Source organism: Cryptomeria japonica, chromosome 9 (assembly GCF_030272615.1).
Source record: "Cryptomeria japonica chromosome 9, Sugi_1.0, whole genome shotgun sequence".
NCBI classification, from domain to species: domain Eukaryota; kingdom Viridiplantae; phylum Streptophyta; class Pinopsida; order Cupressales; family Cupressaceae; genus Cryptomeria; species Cryptomeria japonica.
Genome location: NC_081413.1, coordinates 375,919,385 through 375,945,302, shown reverse-complemented (window position 1 = coordinate 375,945,302; position 25,918 = coordinate 375,919,385). Strand labels below are relative to the sequence as shown.

The 25,918-nt window shown below is 41.1% G+C and overlaps 1 protein-coding gene across 2 annotated transcripts in view; it reads right to left on the bottom strand.

Annotated features, from left to right (window-relative positions):
* LOC131072564 (multisite-specific tRNA:(cytosine-C(5))-methyltransferase trm4b) overlaps nt 1-25,918 on the bottom strand; it is a 248,177-nt gene that overhangs the window by 42,645 nt on the left and 179,614 nt on the right. For both annotated transcript variants that reach the window (XM_058008759.2, XM_058008751.2), the window contains exon 11: nt 17,104-17,196. In XM_058008759.2, coding sequence (XP_057864742.2) covers nt 17,104-17,196 — 93 coding nt within the window. The remainder of the gene's footprint in view (nt 1-17,103; nt 17,197-25,918) is intronic.

Below are 25,918 nucleotides of genomic sequence, written 5' to 3'. Positions count from 1 at the left end.
TCCACGTAACACTCCTGGTGCACAACCTGGATTGCTTGGCACTGCATGGAATAAAGAGGCTCACCAACAAGCCAAGGTGGCGTGTGCTAGATTTTTTATCTACAACGATGTTCCGTTCAATGCTATTTCTAGTCCATCTTGGGACCAATTGGTCACCGTGTTGACTGTGGCAGGTAAGGGGTTCAAGTACCCAAGCCGTTACAAGGTAAGTGGACCGTTATTGTAGGATGAGGTCCAAAACACTCATGCATTAGTGGAAGAGCAAAGGACTATTTGGGAAAAGAATGGCTGCACCATTCTTTCTGATGGATGTACAGATGGTAGGAATAGGACACTCATCAACTTTCTAGTTGCTTCAAGAGGACAGTTAGTATTTATAAAATCAATTGATGCCTCCAATGAAGTGAAGAATGCGGAGACCTTGTGCAACATGTTGGATGAGGTGGTGATGGATGTGGGAGTGCAGAATGTCATCCAAGTTGTGACTGATAATGCAGCTGCATATGCAGCAGCCGGCAGACTTCTAACGGCTAGACATCCGACATTATTTTGGAGCCCTTGTGCTGCCCATTGTCTTGACTTGCTCCTTGAGGACATAGGGAAACTAAGTTGGGTAAACAAAGTGGTTGAAGATGGAAGGAATATCACCAAATACATCTACAATCACACATGGGTCTTGAATCTTATGAGAGAGCACACTGAAGGTAAGGATCTTGTGCAATCGGGGGTCACACGCTTTGCTACCAATTTCCTCACCTTGTAGAGCATACTTGCTACATTGCCCAACCTGAAGCGGATGTTTGTGAGTGAAAGATGGTTGGGGAGTCCTTATGCTACAAAGCCTGAAGCAGAGAAGGTTGTGATTGCCATTTTTGATACTAATTTTGCCAAGATAGTGGAGGAGATCATCAATGTAAGTTTTGAAACTTTAATTGATGATTTATTATTTAATTTTCTAATATTTCAATCTGCTGATTTTGTTAGATTTTTTATATCTAGGTGTCGGAACCGTTGGTGAGGGTGCTACAAATGGTGGATGGGGATCATAACTCCATGGGGTATCTATACGAGGCCATGGATAAGGCCAAAGAGGTGATTCAACACCTGTATGGGTCAAACAAGACCAAGTATGAACCCATATGGCACATAATTGATCGGAGGTGGAACCATCAACTCCACCAACATATTCATGCTGCTGCCTACTTTTTGAATCCCAAGTTTTTTTACTCTCCGAGTTTCAGAGCAGATGCAGAGGTTAGAATTGGCCTTGACACATGCATTCGGAGATTAGTTGATGATGAGATCCTTCGAGACCTGATACTTGATGAGTTGCAGAGCTATAAGAAGGCCTTAGGGGAATTGTTTTCTTCACCTGATTGCAAACGTAGGAGAGCCACCTTACGACCACGTAAAAAAAAACATATGTTTAATTTTTACCATTTATTTCTCTCTTTAAGATTATTGAAATCTTTACAAGTTATAAATCACATTTTGTATCCTTGCAGATTTGTGGTGGGAAGATTATGGTGCCACAACGCCTAATCTTAAAAAGCTTGCCATCCGCATATTATCACAGCCTTGTAGTGCTTCTGGTTGTGAGCACAACTGGAGTGTTTTTGAGAACATCCACACAAAAAAGCGCAATAGGTTGACTCAACAACGCTTGAATGATCTTGTCTATGTGCGGTACAACATTTGATTACATGAGAAGAAGGTGCTAGGGCAAGATTCACATGAAGCACTTGACTTGGATGACATTGATCCATATGCAGCAGAATGGGTTGCTTCTCCTGATGATGTTGATAATGATTTGGATCCATTCCTTACTAATGAGCAGCTGAGTGAGTTGGAGAGGGCAGGAGAGGAATGGGATGCGGAAGTGGCAACACGTCAGGAGGAGCAGGAGGTTGATCATGCAGCAGAGGCACCTGTTAGTGTTGAGGATGTTGCCACTACTTCAGCACCACCCACCCAGTGGCCACAATCTGTTTTGAGCTTTAGTCGTAGACGCAATTTATGATTTCTTATTTTCATTGATACCAAACTTTGAACTTGATATGTAATCAGAATTTCAGAGGTTCTTGTTTTGTGGTCTATGACTCTATGAGTCTGTCACTATGATACGTTGATATGTATTGAACTCTTATTCATATGTTGCACTTGGTTTTTGGTTTATGCTATGATACTTGCATTTGTTGCTATGTATTACCCAAAAAATTTGATTTATATATCATGGAAATCATATATGTTATACAAATTTGGTGTAAATGTGTGTTTTTGAATTATATATAAAAAAAAAATGTATTTTCAAATGTTCGATAAAGTTGCCGAGTTTTGCCGAGTTTTTCGCCGAGTTTTGGCGAGTCCCGAGTTTTTAAAATTTTTTGGCCTTGCCAAGTTATTGCAAAATCCGAGTTTTTCAAGCTTGATTGTATTAAATAGTCAAAGATGTAAAGGGAAGATATTACAGCAATATAGTATGGGAAGATATTAAATAGTCAAAGATGCTTTCTTATATATAGCACCCTTCTAAAGAAGCTAAAAATGTATAAGCATGATGGGTTGTGTCTTTCCAGTATTTGTTAGGATAATTAATTATATGCTAAAAAGATGCACTACAAGCTCCCACTGCTTGAAACACTTTGTCCTGAAAGCATGGTAAAAATGATGGCTTATTTCTCCATAGATGCCTCGTCTTGTGGTAAGTTTTTCCACTTGATTAAACACTCAGTGAATTGATTCTCTCAAGATAACTCTTGTAATAAATATTGCACTGGATTAAATACTCAGAGAATTGATTCTTTCAAGATTCCAATGTTGTAGATTCTTCCACTTGATTGAATACACAGTGAATTGAAAGGAATGCATTACAAGTTTGCACAGCACTTTAAGGCTCAAGTACCTGTTTTACTTCTTGTCAGTAACTGGTAACTCAATTTGAATGGGAACATGCATAGCCAATTCCTTCTTGACACAAAATACATGAAAATATCATGGATGCTAACTGATCTTTTTAATTCCAATGTATAATATATTGGGCCAGTATTCTTATTCATTCAGAATCATCCATAAGACCTGGATGATAAATTTAAATTTCAACCACTCAGCTTCAACGAGGTTTGCTTGTACATTTTAAGACAGAGAAAGTCTCAGCCTCCTCAAAAATTTCACTCTGATACAACTTGCTACAAAGAAAGAAAAGAAACATATATATGAAAATATACAATATTGCAATAACTAATCAGATATGTAGAAGATGATGTTACAGCAATACTTGTGGCATAATTATATAAATGCTTAAGAGGTATAAGTGCAATGATTGACACCTTCTCCGTATTAATTACAGTATTTTATTATGTAACATACAGATTAACTACAGAGTAATTCCTCTTATGGCTTTTTACAATGTTTGCTGCCTATTTTTCTGCAAAGAAAATTTCAAAGTAGCAGCAAAAAGAGTGAAATTATGAAATGATCTAGGGGATTGACATTAAACATTAGTATGACAGAAGCATAAACCAGAGTAAAAAAATGCACATATTCAGGTTGCAGTTGAGAAAGGAGCAGCAGTCATAAATAATGTACGATATAAGGGAATGTAAATGAAGATGGAAAGTGTAGAGGTAGTGTGAGTGCAGAGCTAACCGTTATGAGGATTTCGACTGTAGAAGACAATAAACTCCACAACTTGCTCCTACATCCAACCTTAGAAATGAAAGATAAGCTAAATGTAATTCGATTCACATTCAGATGTTATGTGGTGGCACGTGTTTGCCTCACTGGGTAAACAGAAAGAGTACAGAAGTAATGCAGAAATGAACAATGCAAGTACAAGATGAATACAAGAATAAACTTTCCATTAATGACTCAGAATGCACCCAATGTCCATAGTATTATCTGTCGTAAACATCCCCTCCTTCAATACCCACAGGTAGTACAATATATAACAGCCGAAGGGGTGTGACACAACCGTCGCGACTCCAACTACCTACCCGTCGGCTAACTAACTACTAACAAATAACATTACTACCAAAACATAAGATATACATATTTCCTGACAACATCATCCCCCCCAAAAAAGAAGTCGTCTCCGACGACTAACAACAAAAATGGCGACAATGCAACCCATACAAAATATACATCCAAGACAAAACTAAGGAGGGGGCTAAGAAGGCGTCCCTAAAGTGGAAGGGTGAGATGTCGGTGTCTAGGCCACCAAGTGGGCGCGGAGCTCATAAACCTGCTGAGTACGTGCAGTCACATCACGCTCCGCCACCAAGACTTTCTCCAAAGCCGTCTTCACCATATGCGTGGCTTCTAGCAACAACTCCTCTTTCATATCCGTTGTCTCCGTCATACAGACCAATCGAGCCTGCAAGAGGCTCCTCTCAGCAGTGACTGCATCCAACTCCTGCTGCACGATGCTCCTTACACTCTGCTCCGTCGAAAGGCGAGTCTCCACCTCTGCCTTCTCTACTCAGGCCATCTCAAGCTGCGCCAACAACTGTGCCCTCTCTGCTGCCCACGAGGCCTGCTGACTGGCCACATCCCTCTCCAACTCGACTCGAGCAGCCTCGCGGACCGCAAACTCATGCTGCGTACGCCTTAATGCATAGTAGGCGTCTCGGTAGACCTGCTCAATCTCTCGGACGACTGCCATCACCGGACTCTCCACAATGGGCTCACACACAATCCAAGCCTGTAGCATCTCATCCGTCTGAGTAGTCGGCCATCCCGGAGACTCAAAGCATGTAGCAAAGGCTGCGGGGCAGCCCACCCGCATAAACTGTAGGACCCTCTCTAACTCCACCACAACCTGCTGTAATGCTCGCATCTGGGCCGTGGCCACCACTCGCCTACCCCTCGTCACCATGTCAACTAAATAGGCCTCAATGTCCTCCCCCTCCTGCTCCGAATGTTGTGACCGTGATGGAAGTGGCATCTATGTAAGAGCGCCAAGGGGTAACTCAAAAGTCTCTGTCGGAACTGATACTGTCGCATCCTGCTGGTATGAAGGTACCTCCTCCGCCACTAGAGGTGTAGCATCCCCCTGCTCCTGGATGGCAGAGACGACCTCTTGTGCCTCGTTCCCAACTGCTAGTACATGTGCCTCGCCAGATGAATCGTCCAAGTCTACTACCTCAACTAGAGTCTCTCAACAAGGTGAGAATACAACAGCTCCCACGGGTGGTACCAATCTAAAATCGCTAAGTCAGCCAGCTCTCCATAACCACTACCGACAGGTCTGTACTAGGATCCCCGAGACTCTCTGCATCTCTACGACCGGAGTGTGTGTCGCCATAGCCAAGGGCTCCTCCAACAAGGAGGTAGAAACGGTCACCACTGCCTCAGGTCCAACAACATCCAACCGCACCTGAGGCTCTGTATCAGCCACCTCCTCCAACAAGGAGGCAAAAACGGTCACCACTGCCTCAGGTCCAACAACATCCAACCGCACCTGAGGCTCTATATCAACCACCTCCCTCAGTCCTGCTCCTCATCTACCACTACTCGATGCGGCGACCCATCTGGACACGACTCTGCCATGACTTCTGTAAGTGCCTCCGTGGCCGGGGCCTGTCCCGAAGGTGGTGCTCGACCCTGCGGACGTGATGCTACCTGCTGTTGGATGGGGCCAAGTGCAACTGGCGTGCGACTCTGCCCAAATGCCGGAATAGAGGTGCCTCCCACTCCAAATGACATCATAGGTGTGCCCATTGGTAGCAAGGGTGGGGCAAAAAGGACCCTCTCCCCAGTTGGATCCATCCTCCCCTCCTCTGTTGCCCTACTACTATTATCCTTCTCATTCTCCGCCTCCGAAGCCTCTGTACTACTAGAAGTCTCCCTCCCACTATCAAGTTCCCCTGAGGCCGTATCTACCATCCATTTTCGCTTTGCGGAAAAGTGCCCAATGTCAAGGTTGCTCCAATACATGATAGGAGGCTCACCTGCTGCCAACGGTCCCTGCAGCCATACCTCCAACTCTATCTCCGACACTGCTTCCCGCGTGGCCTCCAAGAACAGTCCTATGGCATAATGGGGCATATAAAACGTGCGATGTTGCATTGTCAAGAACTCGCACATTCTCTCTGCTAGCAACACAGCCCAATTGTACACAATGTCGTTCATAAGCCCGTTCATGAGCATAATCTGAGGGAGGGCGATGTCCGATGCCCTACCAGATCCCATCAACCTGATCTCAATGACTCCATTATGCACCCCCAGTGGCCCTCTGCAACAAAGGTCTTGCGCATTCCTCGTCCCTTCGTGGCATGAGCCACGCTGTCCAGCTCTGCCCTGGTCAAGTTTCTGGATAATAATTTAATCCAATATTCTTTCTCCTCGCGCTTCATCTTCTTAGCCTTCAACTCGATTTTCCTGCCCTGTTTGCCTGTGATGCTGAACACTCTGGTAAAGTGCACAGCTTTGAAGGATATGGCAACATTCCTCCCTAGATACTCAAAAGTACTCGTCCGTGTGTGTCTGTCAAAGGTGTCCACCATGAACCGTAAGGCACCCTCATACTCTCAGATAGGAAACACGGGCATTCGAATAGCCCACTCCACTCCTGCCTTACGAAGGTTCTGCTTCATCAAATCATCATCAGGTGTGTCCTGCCACCATTTCCTGCATTCAGACCCATTCAGTCCCTCGAAGGTGATATTCTGAGGAGTCAATGTATTTTTTCCACTTGTCGCAGGTTGTGGTGTTTTTTCCTCTAGTAGCAGCCAGATGAATAGAAATACCAAGGTCCTGTCATCAAGCGTGCGTGTTGCAGGCAGCACAATTGATGCCCGCGCAAGTCAGAAGAAAAAGCAAAAAACACCACAACCTGCGACAAGTGGAAAAAATACATTGACTCCTCAGAATATCACCTTCGAGGGGCTGAACGACTCTGAATACAGGAAATGGTGGCAGGACACACCTGACGATGATTTGGTGAAGCAGAACCTTCGTAAGGCAAGAGTGGAATGGGCTATCTGAATGCTCGTGTTTCCTATCCGAGAGTATGAGGGTGCCCTACGGTTCATGGTGGACAACTTTGACAGACACACACGGACGAGTACTTTTGAGTATCTCGGGAGGGATGTCACCATATCCTTCAAAGTTGTGGACTTTACCAGAGTGTTCGGCATCCCAGGCAGACAGGGCAGGAAAATCGCATTGAAGGCTAAGAAGATAAAGCGTGAGGAGAAAGAATATTGGATTAAATTAGTATCCAGGTGACACTTTCTGCCCCCTTGTTGGATGAGCCCATGGCTATGGCGACACACACCCCGGTCGTAGAGATGCAGAGAGTCCCAGGGATCCCTAGTACAGACCCGTCGGTAATGGTTATGGAGAGCTGGCTAACTTAGCGATTTTAGATGACAGTGGTACCACCCGTGTGAGCTGCTATATTCTCACCTTGTCGAGAGACTCTAGTTGAGGTAGTAGACTTGGACGATTCATCTGGCGAGGCACATGTACTAGCAGTTGGGAACGAGGCACAAGAGGTCGTCTCTGCCATCCAGGAGCAAGGGGATGCTACACCTCTAGTGGCGGAGGAGGTACCTTCATACCAACAGGATACGACAGTATCGGTTCCGACAGAGACTTTTGAGTTACCCCTTGGTGCTCTTACATAGATGCCACTTCCATCACGGTCACAACATTCGGAGCAGGAGGGGGAGGACATTGAGGCCTATTTAGTTGACATGGTGACGAGGGGTAGGCGAGTGGTGGCCACGGCCCAGATGCGAGCATTACAGCAGGTTGTGGTGGAGTTAGAGAGGGTCCTACAGTTTATGCGGGTGGGCTGCCCCGCAGCCTTTGCTACATGCTTTGAGTCTCCGGGATGGCCGACTACTCAAACGGATGAGATGCTACAGGCTTGGATTGTGTGTGAGCCCATTGTGGAGAGTCCGGTGATGGCAATCGTCCGAGAGATTGAGCAGATCTACCGAGACGCCTACTATGCATTAAGGCGTACGCAGCATGAGTTTGCGGTCAGCAAGGCTGCTCGAGTCGAGTTGGAGAGGGATGTGGCCAGTCAGCAGGCCTCGTGGGCAGCAGAGAGGGCACAGTTGTTGGCGCAGCTTGAGATGGCCCGAGCAAAGAAGGCAGAGGTGGAGACTCGCCTTTCGGCAGAGCAGAGTGTAAGGAGCATCGTGCAGCAGGAGTTGGATGCAGTCACTGCTGAGAGGAGCCTCTTGCAGGCTCGATTGGTCTGTATGACGGAGACAACGGATATGAAAGAGGAGTTGTTGCTAGAAGCAGCGCATATGGTGAAGACGGATTTGGAGAAAGTCTTGGTGGCGGAGCGTGATGTGACTGCACGTACTCAGCAGGTTTATGAGCTTCATGCCCACTTGGTGGCCCAGACACCGGCATCTCACCCTTCTACTTCAAGAACGCCTTCTCAGCCCCCTCCTTAGTTTTGTCTTGGATGTATATTTTGTATGGGTTGCATTGTCTCCATTTTTGTTGTTAGTCGTCGGAGACGACTTCTTTTTTGCGGGGCGGATGATGTTGTCGGGAAATATGTATATCTTATGATTTGGTAGTAATGTTATTTGTTAGTAGTTAGTTAGCCGACAGGTAGGTAGTTGGAGTTGCGACGGTTGTGTCACACCCCTTCGGCTGTTATATATTGTACTACCTGCGGGATTCATCCGGTATGCAATATATAATACCCGAAGGGGTGCGACCAACCATCGCATCCAACTGCCCTTCGGGACGACTAACTAACTGACTGTCGTAACTCATTATTACCGACGACAACATAAACATAATATGACAACGTAACATAATGATTCTTCCGGGCAACATCATCCCCCCCAAGAAAATAAGTCGTCTCCGAACGACTTAATACAAAATAGAGATGACATTAAACAAAACCAAGGTAGAGAACTGAAGGAACTGCGAACACTAGTCGAGCGTGGAACTCATACACCTACTGCTTCCTTGCCTGAAAACCCTTTTCTGCTACCATCCGATGCTCAAGTGTGGATTTCACCATTAGTGCTTCCTTTGACATCACAGTCCTCCTGTGCCTAAACCAAACTTTTCTGCAAAACACGTTTTTTAGTCTCAGCCTCCACCAACTGCTACTCAAATTATACTGTCTCCCTAGCCAATTTGTCCTCGATAGCCACCCGCACTGCCCTCTCGGCATCCAACTCCTGGGTACGCTGAGCTAAGTCTCACGCTACTCCTGCCTCCAACTTGGTGGTCAGCTCCTCCCGAGCCCTCTGTGCATCCAACAAGGCAACCTCTCATCCAACCGAGACATACTCTGAGTTCCTCAAAGCGTACCATTCATGCTAGGAAGGGGCCACAACCTTCGGGCACAAAGGCTAGGAGACGCCCCAAATCCTCCATCACACTCCCCAAAGGTTGATAACTGAACTGAATAACTCCCCAGTGCCGTATGACTTCGCGTGCCTACAATGCCTTCCTCAGACTCTGTTTGTTCGCAACCTCCAAATCCGTCTCCCTCTACGACTTATGGCTTCCCGCCAATGCTGAGCTTCACGCTTCTTTCTCACAGTACGGGACAACCCAACACTTACCATGACTTCTCTGATGCTCTTCGCCCAACTCAAAAAGTGTATTGTAGCTCAAAAATAAACTGGGGGTCTGGGGGCAGTGCCCCCAACGGGATCTGGGGCAGCGCACATCATTTCTGTGATATTTTAAGATGCCAAAACCTTTCTTCTCCACTCTAATATTTTCAGCGTCTTGGCTCCAGACGTCATCGAATGATTTTTAAATCTGGTTGTCGTTTTTCTTTTTTTTTCACTGTAATGTCCCCAATGGCACCCCGACCATACAACCTCCCTGTACAGTCAACATCAGCACTGACACCTCCAATTGTGCAGCCACCTTCCCGTGCGGTCAACACCCTCCTTACCGTACAGTCACCCCTCCATCGTACGGATCACACCGTACGGACAACATGACCAACCGTCCACACCGTACGGTCCTCCTTCCGCACGCCCAACGCAGTTCAACCGTACGGGGGTCCACTGTACGGTGGTATTCCACCACAGGTGTCCTCCGTCGTCAATGGTCCACCGTACGATGGTTCCACCGCATGGTGGTCTCATCGTACGGAGGTTCCACCGCACGGTGAACTCACTGCACGGTAGTCTCACCGTACGGTGGTCTCACTGCGGTGGTCCCACCGCCACTTCCAAAGATTTTTTTTTTATTATTGTTTTATTTTTTTTCCTAAATCCCTAATCTAGTCTTTGACTCGGGTCACGTGCGTCTGGGATTGCCCTTTCTCGGTTTGCCTAGCCCGAGAGTCTCCCGTGTCGATCGAGTCACCTACCCGGCCTCTCGGGTCCCCTTCCATCCTCTCGAGTCCCCCTCCGGACTCTCGGTTGTCCTTCCGACCTCTCGGGTCCCCTGCGCGCTTCTCGTGGTAGGGTTTCCATTTGGGCCCGTTGATGTCAAGTCTATTTTCAATAGCCATCCGAAGACCTAGAACCGTAAATTCTACAGGAACCATGATCGCCTTCCCGTACATAAGAAGAAGAAGAATAATAAAGATTTTGAAGGTTGCGGCCTTCCACACAGGGTTCCAATCGTTGCCGACACAAATGATCTTGGGATTATCTACGTCACCAAGGTTTGGGGCGTCTCCCTTCCAATATTCTCTGTATTTCGGCAGGTACACCTCCTCTGTTGCTTGCTCTAGTTCCTCTACTTCGAGCCTGTAGCTCTGGAACATTTCGTAATCCTCCATCTGCCAATGGAAGAGCCCATTCAATGACCCCATCTCATCCTCAGAGCATTCTCCTAGTTTGAGAATCCCTTCATTGTTGGGCTCCCTGCAGCCTCGTCCTTCGTTCCTCAGGTCGCCTTCTCCTTCACCCTCTGATTCTGAAGATGATGCTAGTTCCTCACTAACCAACTGCGTCCCGAGGTCTATGATAAACTTCCTTCCTCCATTCTCCATAGACAGAGTGTTCTTCTTCCAGTTGTGGGTGGCCTTGGCTGCCACCAGCCACCCTCTCCCTTAGATCGCATCATACCCTTTTTTCTTTAGTGGGATTACCACGAAGTCCAGAATGAAGGATTGCGTCCCGATGGTAACTTGCTGGCCCATTAGTGTCCCGATGGGTTTGATTCCATGCTGATCTGCTCTCAGCAGATTGAATGTAGATGGCCACAGCGTCGGCTTCCCCAACTTCCGCCAAGTATCTTCTTGAAGAACATTCACTCCTGATCCACCATCGATGATGGTATCGGTTAGAATGGTGCCAAGGATACCCATCTCCACAATGGTCGAGTTCCTTCCAGTGTTAACTGCCAGCAGCATGGGGTCTATTGCAGACCCCCCAGAAACATTTGTGCGATGGTTGGTATTGGTGCGTGGTTGGGAGAGATTATTCAGCAACGTCGTTCATAATTGAGGCATCGTCTACATGAGGTCGTGTACCTTCACAGGCACCTCCAGTTTTAAAATTTGATTTAGTATAGCCTCCTTCGCCTCTAGTCGGCTGGAAGTACCCGTCATACCCTTCACCTTCGCCCTTTCTCGTATCTCTTTCTCAATTTCTTCCTGTGCTTCCCGTACCCTTCACTTCTCCATCTCCGAGTCTGGGCACATTGCGTGTCTGGCTTGGGCGCAGGTTACGGCTAGCACTTCCTCTTCTTTGGTTTCCTCAATATTGAGCAAGTTGACGTCGGACTTTGAGCAGGGGGCATGTGGTCTCCCGGTCCGCACCATTTGCACAAATATTGTGTGGCCTCTCCCTTCGGGCAGTCTCGAGCAAAGTGCCCCCACTGGTTGCACGCTCTGAATTGTACCATCGGTCAACCTTTGGAGTCGTATTGGATCCGGCTCCTTGTATTGTTATTGTTGTTTCGTCCTCCCCACCGGTTATCTCAGTAGCCTCCCGATGTTGCATTGTTGCTCGCCTAGGAGCTTTCGGTATCGCCCGATGTAGTTGGTTGTTCCTACGTAAGCAATACTTGTTGGTTTCGTTTTTTCATGTTGTAGGGGCATTCCCTGGTGGGATGCCCCATCAACTGGCATATATCACAATAGGCCTTCTTTTGGCAGGAGCCTTTCGTGTGGTCGTCCGTCTTACATTCCGTGCACCAAAGCTCCCCTTCATTGGTCTTGCTCGGACCTCCCTTCATAACCTTCAGCTCTTTCATCATCCTCAGCATGTCCTTCTGCAGGGCTTGCACCTTTTTGCTGGACTCGCCATCGTTGTTGCTTCCCTCGGAAGAGTCATCATCCTCGAACGAGCTATCCTTCTTCTGTTTCTTCTTGGATGTCTTGGTCTCGCTCTTGAGATCCATCGCTCTATTATATGCATCTTCGTACGAGGTTGGTGGAACAATTTTCATCTTCTTCCTGATGGAGTGTTTCAGTCTCTCCACAAACCATCTCTTTTTCAACCCATCCGCTGGTTGACTCTCCATTTTCCCCAACAGTTCCTTGAGCCGCCGACTATAGGCTTGGAAAGTCTCGTTCTTGTTCTGCTTTGTGCCATAGATTTCGGCTACTATTTCATTGTCGTCTCTGAGGAGACGAAACTCTATCCCGAACTCATTCTTCAGGTTGGGCCATGTGCAAACTTTGGCCTTATCCGTATCGGAGTACTAGTTGATGGCCACTCCCCTTAAGGTTGCTGGAAATTGTGTTACCCACTCATCCTGGTCGGTAACACCGTTCGCTAACCATATGGTTTCGCAAGTGCGACAATGGCGGACGGGATCTTCCTTCCTGTCGCCGTTGAACTTTGGCAGCTTCTGCTTACTTGCCATCCCACCGCTGGGTCTCGCTCCTCTGGTGCCTTGTGTGCTTGTATGTGGTGATCCTCCACCTCCGCCTCTTGCACCTGACCCTCCACTCGTGGGTCCTCAGGAGAAGGTTGTTGACCCCGAACTGAACAAATTGCCTCCCGTACGGTACCCTTGTGCTCCCTCGGCACCGTCGACCGTACCGTCACCTTCGGTCGTCTCCCTCCGGTTGTCCTCCGAAATGGACAAGTTCTTTAGTAGGTCTCTGGTAGCGTCGATCAGGTTTAGACTTCGCCTTGTTTGTTCCACCAACTCTTCACGACTTCTTACCCTACGGTGGTATTCTGGTGAACTGTAGAGTTCTCCTTCGGCACCCTCCGTGACTCCTAGGTTCCCTTCGGGCAACCCTTTGACAGTGTAGAGAGTGTAATTCTCTCCGTCTATCTCTGCCTCCGCAACCTTCGTGACACCTCCTGGGTTCCCAACCCCTCGGTCGGTCATCCCTCGGCAAGTTGCCTTAGCCTACGCCTTCGTTCTATTTGTTGTCTAAGATTCAACGCTCTTTGTGCCACTTCCCATTCGTCACTTTGCATCTTTTTATTTTTGTCCTTATTTAGTATATTTGGCATAAATCACTTCCGTACATAGCAAACACACACCATGTACACAAAAAAAAAAAAAAAATTATTATTTTCCCTTTCAGCCACAATTTATCTCAACAATCTGTCGGGGTTATTACAAGGTTCAATTTCCCCTTCGCCTCTTGCCATCACGCTCTGCGTCCCACGACGATTGTTCCGTTTGCGCGGCGTCGGCCTCTGGGTTAATCTCACCGACAGGTAGGCCCATCGTGTCCGTACGCCATCCGCTCCTTCCTTTCCCAAGTATGTCTAGGCAACAGCGCAAAATGTTTGCCTCACTGGGTAAACAAAAAGAGTACAGAAGTAATGCAGAAATGAACAATGCAAGTACAAGATGAATACAAGAATAAACTTTCCATTAATGTCTCAGAATGCACCCAATGTCCATAGTATTATCTGTCGTGAACATCCCCTCCTTCAATACCCACAGGTAGTACAATATATAACAGCCGAAGGGGTGCGGCACAACCGTCACGACTCCAACTACCTACCCGTCGGCTAACTAACTACTAACAAATAACATTACTACCAAAACATAAGATATACATATTTCCCGACAACAGTACGCACAAGTTATTCTCAAAGAATGTCAGGAATATGGTTGCCACCATGGAAAAGACAGTTGAAGATTAAGAAAGATTTTCTAAGAATCCTCCTATCTTATTGAAGAATAACAGATATTTGTATAAGATATTTTCAGTGAATGTTCATAACTTCATAGCTCCCCGTTGCATGCATTTAATGATGTTGGGTGTTGTGGAGAAGATGGGATATCATGGGATGTATGACATGGGAATGTTTGTGGAGCTAGATGAGACAAAGAGCATGTCATGACAAACAAGTTAAGAAAAAGAAAATAGACTATGAATGGTGCTCATTGGTGCGATGAAGAAAAAGAGGAGGATAAATAATATTATATGGTAAGGAAAGAAACAGAGAATGATGGGGTCAAATTGAACGGTTTCATCAAGAATGGCGGGGTCACAGAGGGAAGGATACAAATGAAGACCGGTTGAACATAGAGATTAGTCTTTAAAATGTTCACAAATAACTAAGTACTATAATAGGGTTATACGATGAATAAATATGATTCATTAGCGGAAATCCTTGCAATAATCGCTAAGTGTTAAAAGGGACCTGCTTTGTCAGCGTCTCAGCACTAAACAAGAAAATTTACATTAAGTGTTTAACTAAGGAGACCGATTAATTAATGAATTATTAAGAATACTATAAGACCTAAACGATGTTACATAAGTCACAACTCCATTAATGAATTATTAAGAATACTGATCACACCCACAAGAGAGAAAAACTGGTACTATAAGATCTAAACCATGTTACATATCCCAAGCCAAGCTAATAAGCTGGCTAACATTATAACAAATTTAGCAACTTTAATAGCTAATGGTCAACATAAAACCATTGAATACCATTCTTGGCTTAAGAAAAACCTATAAGAATAAATATATTTTCAACCAACTAAAAAGTCATTTGACACAACTTTTCAGTAGCAGCTGCAAAGACTCGCAAGCAAGTATAGATTCTTTTCATGTTATACATCACAAAACAACAAGTGCGTGCCATGCTTCCACACAAAGAAAGAAATGATACAGTCAAAGCCAAGATTTGTCAATGAAGCAGCTGTCAAGAAGATGATGCCAAGGCAATAGCTTTAGCCTCTGCCTTGAACATTGACAAAATTCAGTATACATACTATAGACAATAAAGGACAGTAATTTGCATTCCATGTAGAGTACTGGAGATGGCACTGAATGTTTTCAAATTGACATTTACCTCTAGTCCTTCAGATGTAAGATAGAAAATAATGAGAGAATGGGTAGACAGGAGTTAGACTTGTCTTGAAGAATAAGAAAGATATAAAAAACAAAACAAAATCTGGAATACATATGTCCTAGCCTCACTGGATGGCTTTAAGGGATAGGATGCTTCAAATTTTCAAACCAGCAGTACTTTACTCATTACAAGGTGCAATCAACACCCCAACCCTCAACAATAGTTTTGATGCACATCCTCGACAAAAGGCCAACCACAACAGGAGAAGAGTTTCCATACCCCATCTATGGTTATGAGAAACAACACCACAGCACAATTGCAGGCTCAGAATCTGTAACAATAGGACTGAATCTATATTATAAAATTGCAATAGCTCTGACAATGTCTACAAAACAGTACCAAGGACAAAATGCAAACATCGGATTTATTTTTATTTACTTTTTTAGTAAACAGCAAATATATTAAAATGTAGGAGAATACATGATAGCAAGAGTACATGAAAACATTACAAAAAGTTAGCAACCAATGTCAGTGTTTATCCTAGATAAAAAATTTAAAATGTCTCCAAACCCAATTACTTACTGGATGAGTACAATTCAAAGGGAAAACCAGACAAAAAATCTGTCAAACTCTTCAAGAGAAGCATTAGTTTCATCAATTTATAATTTGGCATGTCATTGAACTCTAGACTAAGCTGTCAATCCTTCAAAAGAAACATTAGTTCTAACAATCAATGGCAACACTAGGCTAAAAACCGTCAACCCCTTCAAAAGAAAATATAAGTACAAAACTCAAAAAAACTTCTGAGTAATCACAATCTTGTTTTCGGCTGATCTTTTACACTTAAAGGTCAAAAAATACAGCACACAGATTGACTAAACAATTTTTTTAAGCATTAACGTATTTAATATTTCTTTACGTTATACATTGAATAGATTTTTTGTACATTTTGTACAAGTTAAATTATAATTTTTAAATCATAATGCAAAATTTATTTTAAATTATGCCTTAATAAGGTTTAGTTAGAAAAAATATAGAATGGTATTCCATAACAGAATATCCTACTATTTTAGGATCGTTTGTTTATTTTTTATTTTTTTTATTCATGAAGTGAGGGGCATGGGGCCCTTTCCCTTTTTATATAATTCTAAAAAGATGATAAAGTTTATCTGATGTCCCACAAACAGGGGATACATATCAAAGGCTCAATTGATAATCTAAACAGTACTAGATAAATCAATAGTTATGACAGTCTTCCAATATGGATAATCCGTTTATAAACCCTCCAAGGTGAAAAAAATAATATATTTAATCTTACGAAAAAAAATATGATTAGCATCTTTATAAGGTATTATGTCTGATCTTATCTCTACACCATACTTGACATGAAATAACAAAATTTGTTTTTTTCTCTATTTTACAACTAGTACTTTTCCTTTTACCTACTGAGTTTTTGTTGTGTTTTTCCATTTTAAACTCAACTGAATTCCATTCACAATTTTGCCAAACCATGACAATGTCATGTAAACGGAAGCTACTATGGCTTTAGCAATCAAATATTTCATATCCACCTCTACAACTTTACCTGCATACTAGCATGTCCCTTGGCTATGAACAATAATTAAATATCAGTCTACAAACAACAAAGCTCTTCAGTTTATGCTAATTTAGTACATCAGCAATTTTTAGGTACATAATATTTTCTATAGTTGCAAAAAGATTATATGAGAAATAAAAATATAATCAAAATGTCTCTCTTCAAAATCTGTATTCACCAACCAATTGTGAGTTCTCCCTGTCAGTTTATCTTAACTTAATTTTTCCAAGCACAAAACAACAGATCTTCAAGATTCTTGAAAACACGCTTGAGTTGAAATGTTCATTATAACAAAATAAAAAAATGCAAATTAATATCAATAACCTTCCAAGTTTTCAAGCCAGGATGTCGTTTCAACTCTGGAAGCTCCATAGACATGTCAAGAAGCTCCATTGATCCCCCACTTTGTCTAAGAACCTGCAAAAGAACAAATGTCAGCCCATTCAAAACTCTGAAAACCAATTAAATAAATTTCAAAACCCAATAACTTCCAATTTGAAGGAACTAAAAAACTTCGTCTTACTAAAAAGAAATGGAAAGAAACTCTGATGTGAAATTATTTACTATTTCCAAATTGGGTATCCTTTGGTGTATTATGAAAGAAAAGTAAAACTTTCCTCAAAAAATTTTGAAAATAAAACATAGTTCAACTTCTTTCAAGGTTTAAATCTAAGTTGCCCATTCGGGTTTGGGTTCGAAGAACCGGTATGCCAGTACGGCAAAATTTTGAAAAGTTAATTGGGTTCGTTAGTACAAAAACTATATATATACATATATGTATGTATGTATGTATGTATGTAACCTAGAAGCATGAATTAAGATTAGAATGTCACATAGCATCATATAAACAACAAAACCACCATAAACTTGTAATCATAGCATCATGATCATAACATCATAGCATCATATACATCAAGTTCAATATCAAAATAATAATATCGAGTTCAAGTATAATTGTTTCAACAATTAAATATCTGCTCTAAGCTACAATTAATAATGTTTATATTAGAGGAAGACCTAGCAAACTAGAGCTCTTAGAGGAAACCACTGCTACCTACCAATTGTACTCTGGTTGTTTAACTTGTGTTGACACCTCCTCTGCCTTGTGTTACAGCCTTTTCTATGGTCATCTGGCACTACCATTCTGATTTGAATGTTCTTAATCCCAATGTTCTTCTCCGATCTTTAAACTAGTAGATCTAATGCCCATTCACATAGATTAATAATGCTCCAGTTTGGGATCTTGAGGATATTTTGAAGCCCTTGGTCGTACTCTTTAACAGTTGGAGTCTCCTCTGTCACTTTTTGGTATATAGTAAGGCAAAAACAAACTTTTGGAGGATTGAGGGTATACAAGATCAACTGTAAACCCTATGATAAGGAGCAATAAGGTTGTTTATATATAAAGGTGCATGTTGGTGGTATTCAACACCTTGATTAAACTGGGTGTTTTGTAACTTGAAAATGGGTCCTTTGCACTTGAACATGGTTATGCATGCATCCTTCACAATCCAATCCTCACCACAAATTTAGTGCTATCAATCAAGTCAAAGACATATTTGTAAGATTTTGAGGTACCAGCAGATTTCAAGTGACTGATTGCAAAAAAAAAGATGGTTTTGGGCGCCCAAGCATCTGGGTTTGCCCCGAACAAACCTACTCGCCTAGGCACTAACCCTGGTCGAACCCACAGGCGAACCGGACCAGGACCAGTACCAAAACCAAATTGGACAAGTATCAGGCCCTCAGACTAGTGAACCGTGCAAATTAGGTTTAAATCAAAATTATAATTCGCAAATTAACATACCCCACACAAAATGATTGCATAAACTTATAAAGTGTAAACTATAAACCAACAAAATTCCATACTAAGAAAGCTCAACATACTTGAATAATTACTTAAAAAAAATATTTTACATACACTTTTTTTTGGTTTCCCCATTTTGTATTCTCACATATTTCATTTCCAAAGGAATTGTATTGTGAATCATCAAATACCCAAGATGCTAAATCGGAATCAGGTACAAGTATACGGGTATAGTCAAAGTTTTAATACTCAGACTCACCACGGACTCGACAAACCAAAAAATTGGACTCATAATCGGACTCGTGAAAGACTCGCAAAAGGACTCGGCAAAAAAAAAAAACCATAGTTTTACAACAAAAACATAAAGAAATTAATTCATTTAGAGAACATAAGAGCCATAATTGAAACATTACACATGTCATATGATCTCCAAACACTCAATATTTGAAATTTCGTCATTCATACTCATAGTTTCAAACTTTAAAATGTATAATAGCAGCATAAATTTATAAATGTTTACAAAATTACTTTTAATGATATCTCCAAATATGAAAAACAAAAATGAACAAACTAAAGAGAAGACTACATCTTCCTCTTTCGAGCTCTAGTGAAAACCAAGGGAGAGATAGAACTAGAGGGTCTAGTTCTAGGAGTCCGATGTGGCTTCTCCAACTCACCAAAATTAGGTTGAGGGTAGCACCATTTGCTAGGGTCTGAGGGTGAGAGAGATAGGTCTAGATCTTGGGGGAGAGAGGAGTGAGATAGAGAGTCGTAAAGAGAGGGGATAGAGGAAGAGTGATAGGGAGATAGATAGGTCTAAAATTCAGAGTAGATAAAGTGAATGAGATAGAGAGAGCGAGAGAATGCTAATAGGAGCCTACTGATTACCGAAATTTGACTGTATGAAAATTTTAAAGATCTTCTAGAACCTAGAATTTGCATTATAACTCCTAGAGATCTAAAACCACTCTCAAACATCCTACCAATATAGACATGAAATATAACTTAAAGTACTTAAATGTTATATTTCATGTATATATTCTGATGAAGAGAATGAGGCTGTTTTAAATTTCCTCTCCTCCTTCAAACCCTACAAACCTGTTTTCACCAAGAAACAATGCCAAAAGAGTGAAAAAAGTGAAATAAAACCACTTAAAATCGTGGCTGGGCGTGTTCCCTGAATCGCGCGAGTCCACTTAAAAAACTTGCGAGTCTTTGGGATGAACTCGCCTCGTGAATCCTTGGTGCGTCAACTTGGCCCGCCAATGGACTCGCGAGTCTGTGGTGAGTCTGCAAGTTTTAAAACCATGGTCCGTATAGTACACTGATATGGTAAAACATGTTTAGGGAGATGGGAATGTTTGGATGCATCCATGCAAAAATATAAAAAATAATAAATATATACATTAGAAATTAAATATATCAATTATATATATAATTTCAAAATAAATATATTAATATTTCATATTTAATTATTGAACTATTTTAAATTATAAAGTTTCAAAACTATGATTTCATATACAATTTAATATTATAATAATAAATAATAAATATAAATTAAACTATTATATATTATATAACAATTAAATAATACAATATTAATAACTAATTATTAAACTACCTAATATTGTTATATGTTTCTTTTAACCAAATTAAAGGATATGCTTATAATAATTGTGGGTGTGATGGGTAGCATTCATGTTCCCCAATTTGAATCAATCTTTTCACTCAAACTCTCAAGACAGTAGCGGAGGACAATTCCTTATGCTCCCGACTAGAACATTCAGTTCAAGAGTAGCAAGCCTTCACTTCTCATTCCTAGATGGAAGATGGAGATGAGGTGAAATAACTTCTAGTTGGAGTTGGACCAGTGTTTCATCCATGGCTAACCATACCCATTTCAAGAAAGGAATAGATGTCACCCCAAAAAATAGAAAAGAGGACTCCCCCTACAATTCCATTTTGTTTCTGGAATAATTGCCTTGGGTTGGGTTCAAAAAACCTAACAATTGGCAATAATCATTTGGTAGTATCAATGAGGGAATCAAAATTAGATTCGTATGTAGGGCAAAGTTACATGGATCCTCATCCAAGGCTATCAAACGAGTAAAAGCAGTTTAATTTGAACCCTAACCAATTCCATGTCAAATCTATGCAGACTCCAATTACAAGGCATCTCATGCTCAAATTCAATCTAATTTTTGAGTGAGTTGGCAACATAGTCAAATATTATTATCAACCACCAAAAATGCTTTCCCAATAACTACAAAACATAATTTACTATATAGAAAGGTAAATGGCTCTTGCAAGCAGACTAACGTTAATCAATTTGCTTCTTCAAGCCATGACTATATGCATGCTAGTTCGGTAATGGAAGCTTCTCAATATTTACTCGAAGGAAAACTGAGTTATGAAAGCAAAGTAGCCGAATACACCCATGCCCCTCTCTAGGCGCACGTACTACCCTATCAATATTAGATAGGTGTTGGATACCATATCACACATGCCCAAAAAAGTACTAGTTTTCCAACGTGTCAAAAACTTTGTGATTTGATTTGTTTGACATGAACCTTCGTAAACTTAAATTGAATAACTTCATTATTGCAAATTTTTTTTTTTTTTCTTTTTTTTTGTGAAATTTTATTTTTGAAGTTTAAATTATTCTTTATCTATTTCTTTATATATAAATTTTAATCTTAATATATTCAGATATTTTTCTTTTTTAATTAATATTTAAATTCTACTTTATTTATCTTAATTTAAAATTAAATGACATTAATGTTAATTTAATTATAGGTCCTAGTTTGTATATTTTTTGTATATTGTAAAATGTTAAATCAACTTATAATTATTTATGTAGCAATTACTATGTTGGTTTTGAAGTAATGAAAATCTCTTCTAATAACTTGGAGAATTGCGTTAAATATGTGTATGTATTTTTTATGAATGTCGTGTCCAGACGTATCCATATTATAAGTCTTTAGAAATGTTTGTATTCATATACAATATCGTATCTCCAGACGTATCCATATTATGGGTCTTTAGAAATGTTTGTATTCATATACAATATCGTATCTGTATTCGTATCTGTATCCGTGTCCAAGCAACTTTGTATGAAAGACTTCCTTTGGCAAACACAATGATAAAATCCGTATTGATGAAATGGGATATAGCATCTTAGCAAAGCAAAGGGGAACACATCTATAGAATCTAGAAATTCAGAATCTTAAAACAGAACCAAAACTGTCATAGCAGATTCTTTAAAAGGTGGGGCAAGCTTGATGAACAATTGTCAAAGGTGAATATCTAGATATTGGCAAAAATGAGAGGACCTTCATGATGGAGAACACATTGAGACTCCCATATGTGCAACTTTCTAATTGCAAGTTAAAACTTCCCTACAAACCATCCAATGTTATAAGTCATAAATGGATCCAAATCAGCAAAAGAAAGATATAAAATATAGTAATGTCCATGAATGAAAGAAAAAAAAGGATCAACAGTACTAGATAATACAACACGTACAATAGAAAAGGACTAAGACTAAGAGGAGCCCTAGACTTGCAGCAGGGAAAAAATGAAAAAGTGAGAATAGTCATAACACAGTGGTTGAGAAAGAAAGAGTAACCCTCAAGCTAATCCAACAATTTAAAATGTGGGAGAGAGCTCTATAAACCATTTGAAACAACAAAAAAAAAAATTTAAAAACCACATAAATGGTGAGCCAAAAAAACTCGAGCATCAACCCATTGATCCATCAACAAGGTTATACCTCTCCGCTATGAGAAACATATACCCAATGCAAGAACCATTACAAATCCTTAATGCACACAAAAAATACTAGATAATGAATGCCAATTCAACAATACATGAATGTCAAAATAACAAAGATCCTCAAATATAAGCATACAAAAATTTACATTGGAAATGCACATAAACTAAAGTAAAAGATATACCCTGAAAAAAACCTGAATAGGGTGTAAAACTCCAGTCTAGATAGCAATATCTCTCTATTCTACTATAGAAAGGTCTAGTACAGATGTTCTAGAATGCCAACATGGCTGCAATGAGCTCAAACACAAAATTTGGAGATTTCTCAACACCTGCAAGATAGTTCCAAAGTGCCTGATCGGCCAATACACATACAACAGTCCAAAATGGTCTTCCAACACTAATACAATGAGAACCAACCATTGAATGTTCATAAAACAGCACCATATAGACTCCTCCCAGCCTCCCATGGCGTTTGAAAATTCGAAAGACATTCAACTGAACTGTTTCCACTTTATAAACTCTTTAAATTCCAGCCCCAGCCTGTATCAGAATGAGTTCACTGCCTTGCTAATATAGTGTTTGCCACTACTAGACAAGTTCACCTATGGTGAAAGTGTCTTTGTCAAGGTGAACATGTATTTTCCACATGTACAGCTGGTAAACTCATCATCCCACCTTTTCCAAGTTATTTTCAGGTCTGCAACATTCAATGGATGCATTCCAAAGATGCCATGTTTTAATCCCTAGCCTGTGCTAATCCTTTCCCAATCCCCTGCATACTGATAACAAATTCACATTTAAGTGTGTCAATAACACCCAAATGTACTAGGATGACATGGCCCCAATGGTCCGTGTCTACTTAATATGAATTTTTCAGATCATACCTATAAAAAAACCTTCAAAATTGAAAGCAACGGACCCTAATCACCATCACTCCATTAGGAGTAGTTACATGACTTGGAAAGAGCAATTCCAAGTCAGCTCATCCAAAGAAGAACAAACCATGGCAATCTGCCCTTTAAATGATCCTTGCAATACATCAGCATAACTGAAAGGAAAATGTTCATGCCCCATTGATGGCATCCCCTTGACCTCATGCTTGACCTCTTCTCTGAAATGTAAATGCTTGCTTTCTTGTGACAGCCTTCCACCTCACTTTACTTGCTTCCACACAATCCACTATACTTTATTAGTTTGAAGCTCTACAACAGCCATAATAACAGCCTCTTCTTGCACACATTCATTTTTACATGCAATATCCAGCCTTGCATCAGCATTGATTACTCTCCTACATTTTGAAATACTAACAATGGCCACTTTTGATCTACTAAAATAGGAATTCACAAAGAAACTTTCGCCATTGCACCTAAAGTAGATAATGTCCATCATATACAAGTAGGGACTACCAAAACTTAGATCACACACCTCCAATGGCACAATATCAAATAAGATTTCGTTCGTATAATCCAAAAGTGGGCTAAATGCCAACTTGCATTGCTTGTATCCACACTATGTTGCAACCACCCCAAGGCATGTGGATGTGACTGATGCAGAACCTTTAGATTCAACTCACTAACCAGCTTGGAAGAAATGTGATTGGATAGAGAACATAAGTCAAATAATGCATTCAACCTCTTACCTTTAACTTTTACCCTTGCATGAAACAATTGGGGGAGCTCTTCCATTCCATGAGAGCTATCACCATGCTTTAGAACTCCCATCTTGAGCATGGCATCAGATATGTGCCCACCATTATCAAAGGAGTCTCCATTGATTTCTATGCCCTTTTTCAAGTAAACACCATTCTTATATTATCCCTTCTTCTCAATAGAAGGAGCCAACTTCAGGGCAACTTCCAACACCTCTCATCCAGAGAGCCTTCTTTGTTTCAATGTGCACAACAGTGCTTGCCCCTACTTTTGCCTTATGAATTCAGTAGTAGAAATAGCATCCATATTTCTCTTCACTTTGTCTTCATCCTCATTTTGGTACTACCATACTACTACTCATCACCAAGCTTTCTTTTTATGGAAAGAGTTCCCCTCTTTGTCTAGCTTTCTTTTTATGGAAAGAGTTCCCCTCTTTGTCTAGCTCAAGGTGGCACACATCAAAACATGACTTGTTAATGTCTTAGGGCTTGGCCATGACAACATTCCCCTTTGAGTGACCAATTACTCCTCCAAAATATTTCATGGTCACTTTATCATAATGTCTTGATCATTTGAACTACCCTCGCTTGAAACTCACGTGTGTATGCAAGAACACTTTGTCTTTGCCTCTATCTCAAGTAATTCCATTACATCACTCTCTCCTCTACATGGCATATAGGATCGAATTGCTTATGTAGCAGCCTCTTGAAGCTTTCCCATTTCGCAACCGATCGAACTTTCCTCATTTCCAACAAGTGTGCATTATCTCTCATACCATGTAAGAGCCTGCATGGAAAGCTTTAGCCTTGCAAAAGAAATTTATTGATGTGAGAATAGCTAATGGGGACAAGAGTACCTCCATTCAGAACAACCATTGATCCAATTTTTCGACACTAATGTCATCATCATATGGTTGAAATTTGAATATTAGTTTTTTACTCCACTTTCAAGAACCTTGCCTTCACGGACTCACCTTGCTCCATCCACTTCTTTGGTTCACCTTCTTGTTGTCCTCATTTTTTAATTTTCAAAAATGTGACAACCCCTTCAAATTTTTGGTTTAAATGCGTCATTTTTGTCTCCAAGGCACGTTTTACAAGGTGCAATACTCACATTTGTTAGTGTCAAATCCTTAGGGGGTGTCTTTGCCATCATTGTCCAAATTTTGGTGAGTTTTCGCCTTCATTTTCCTAGCTTTTTGTGCAATTTCGGGTTTCAAAGCAGTCACTGCAAGTTGAAGATTTTACTGAGGCATGCTTCCCAAGGCAAAATTTTTGCTTCTTGTTGAACTGGACTAATCTTAGGTCCATCCTCGATCCATGTTTCAAATTTCATCACATTTCGAGATCGTTTGCTATGTTTTTTCTTCAATTTTGAGTTTTTTCTTCCTAGCTGCAGGTGGGAAATTTTCCTTTGATTGCAAGTTTTAATTTTCTCTTGTTTTAGTGTTGTAGGGAAATTTTAAAACAATTACAAGTGCACTTTATTAAAAACTTGTCACTTGTAACTTCCTTTTTATTTCCCCCTTGCGTTTTATGTCTTTTAAGTCATTGTAGGAACTTTTTGGACAAATTACAAGTGAATTTAAAATTATAAGTTTAAAAAGAACTTGTAATTTCTTTTTAAAGTTCGTACTTAAGTGGTTTTTAGATGTAATAGGGATTTTATTTCCCTACTACATGTTTTATGTCCTTTAAGTCATTTTAAATTTGTAAAAGAAATTTTATTTCCCTATTACAAGTCTTTTTGTCAAAGTCATTTTAAAACTTGTAAAGGGGATTTTATTTCCCTATTACAAGTTATTTTGACATGTCTTTTTGTTCTTTTCTCTCACAAACCCGAATTTGCCTTTGAAGTGAAAAAAGTGAAATATTTAAAACTTGTAGAGGGGTTTCTAAAACCCGATTAC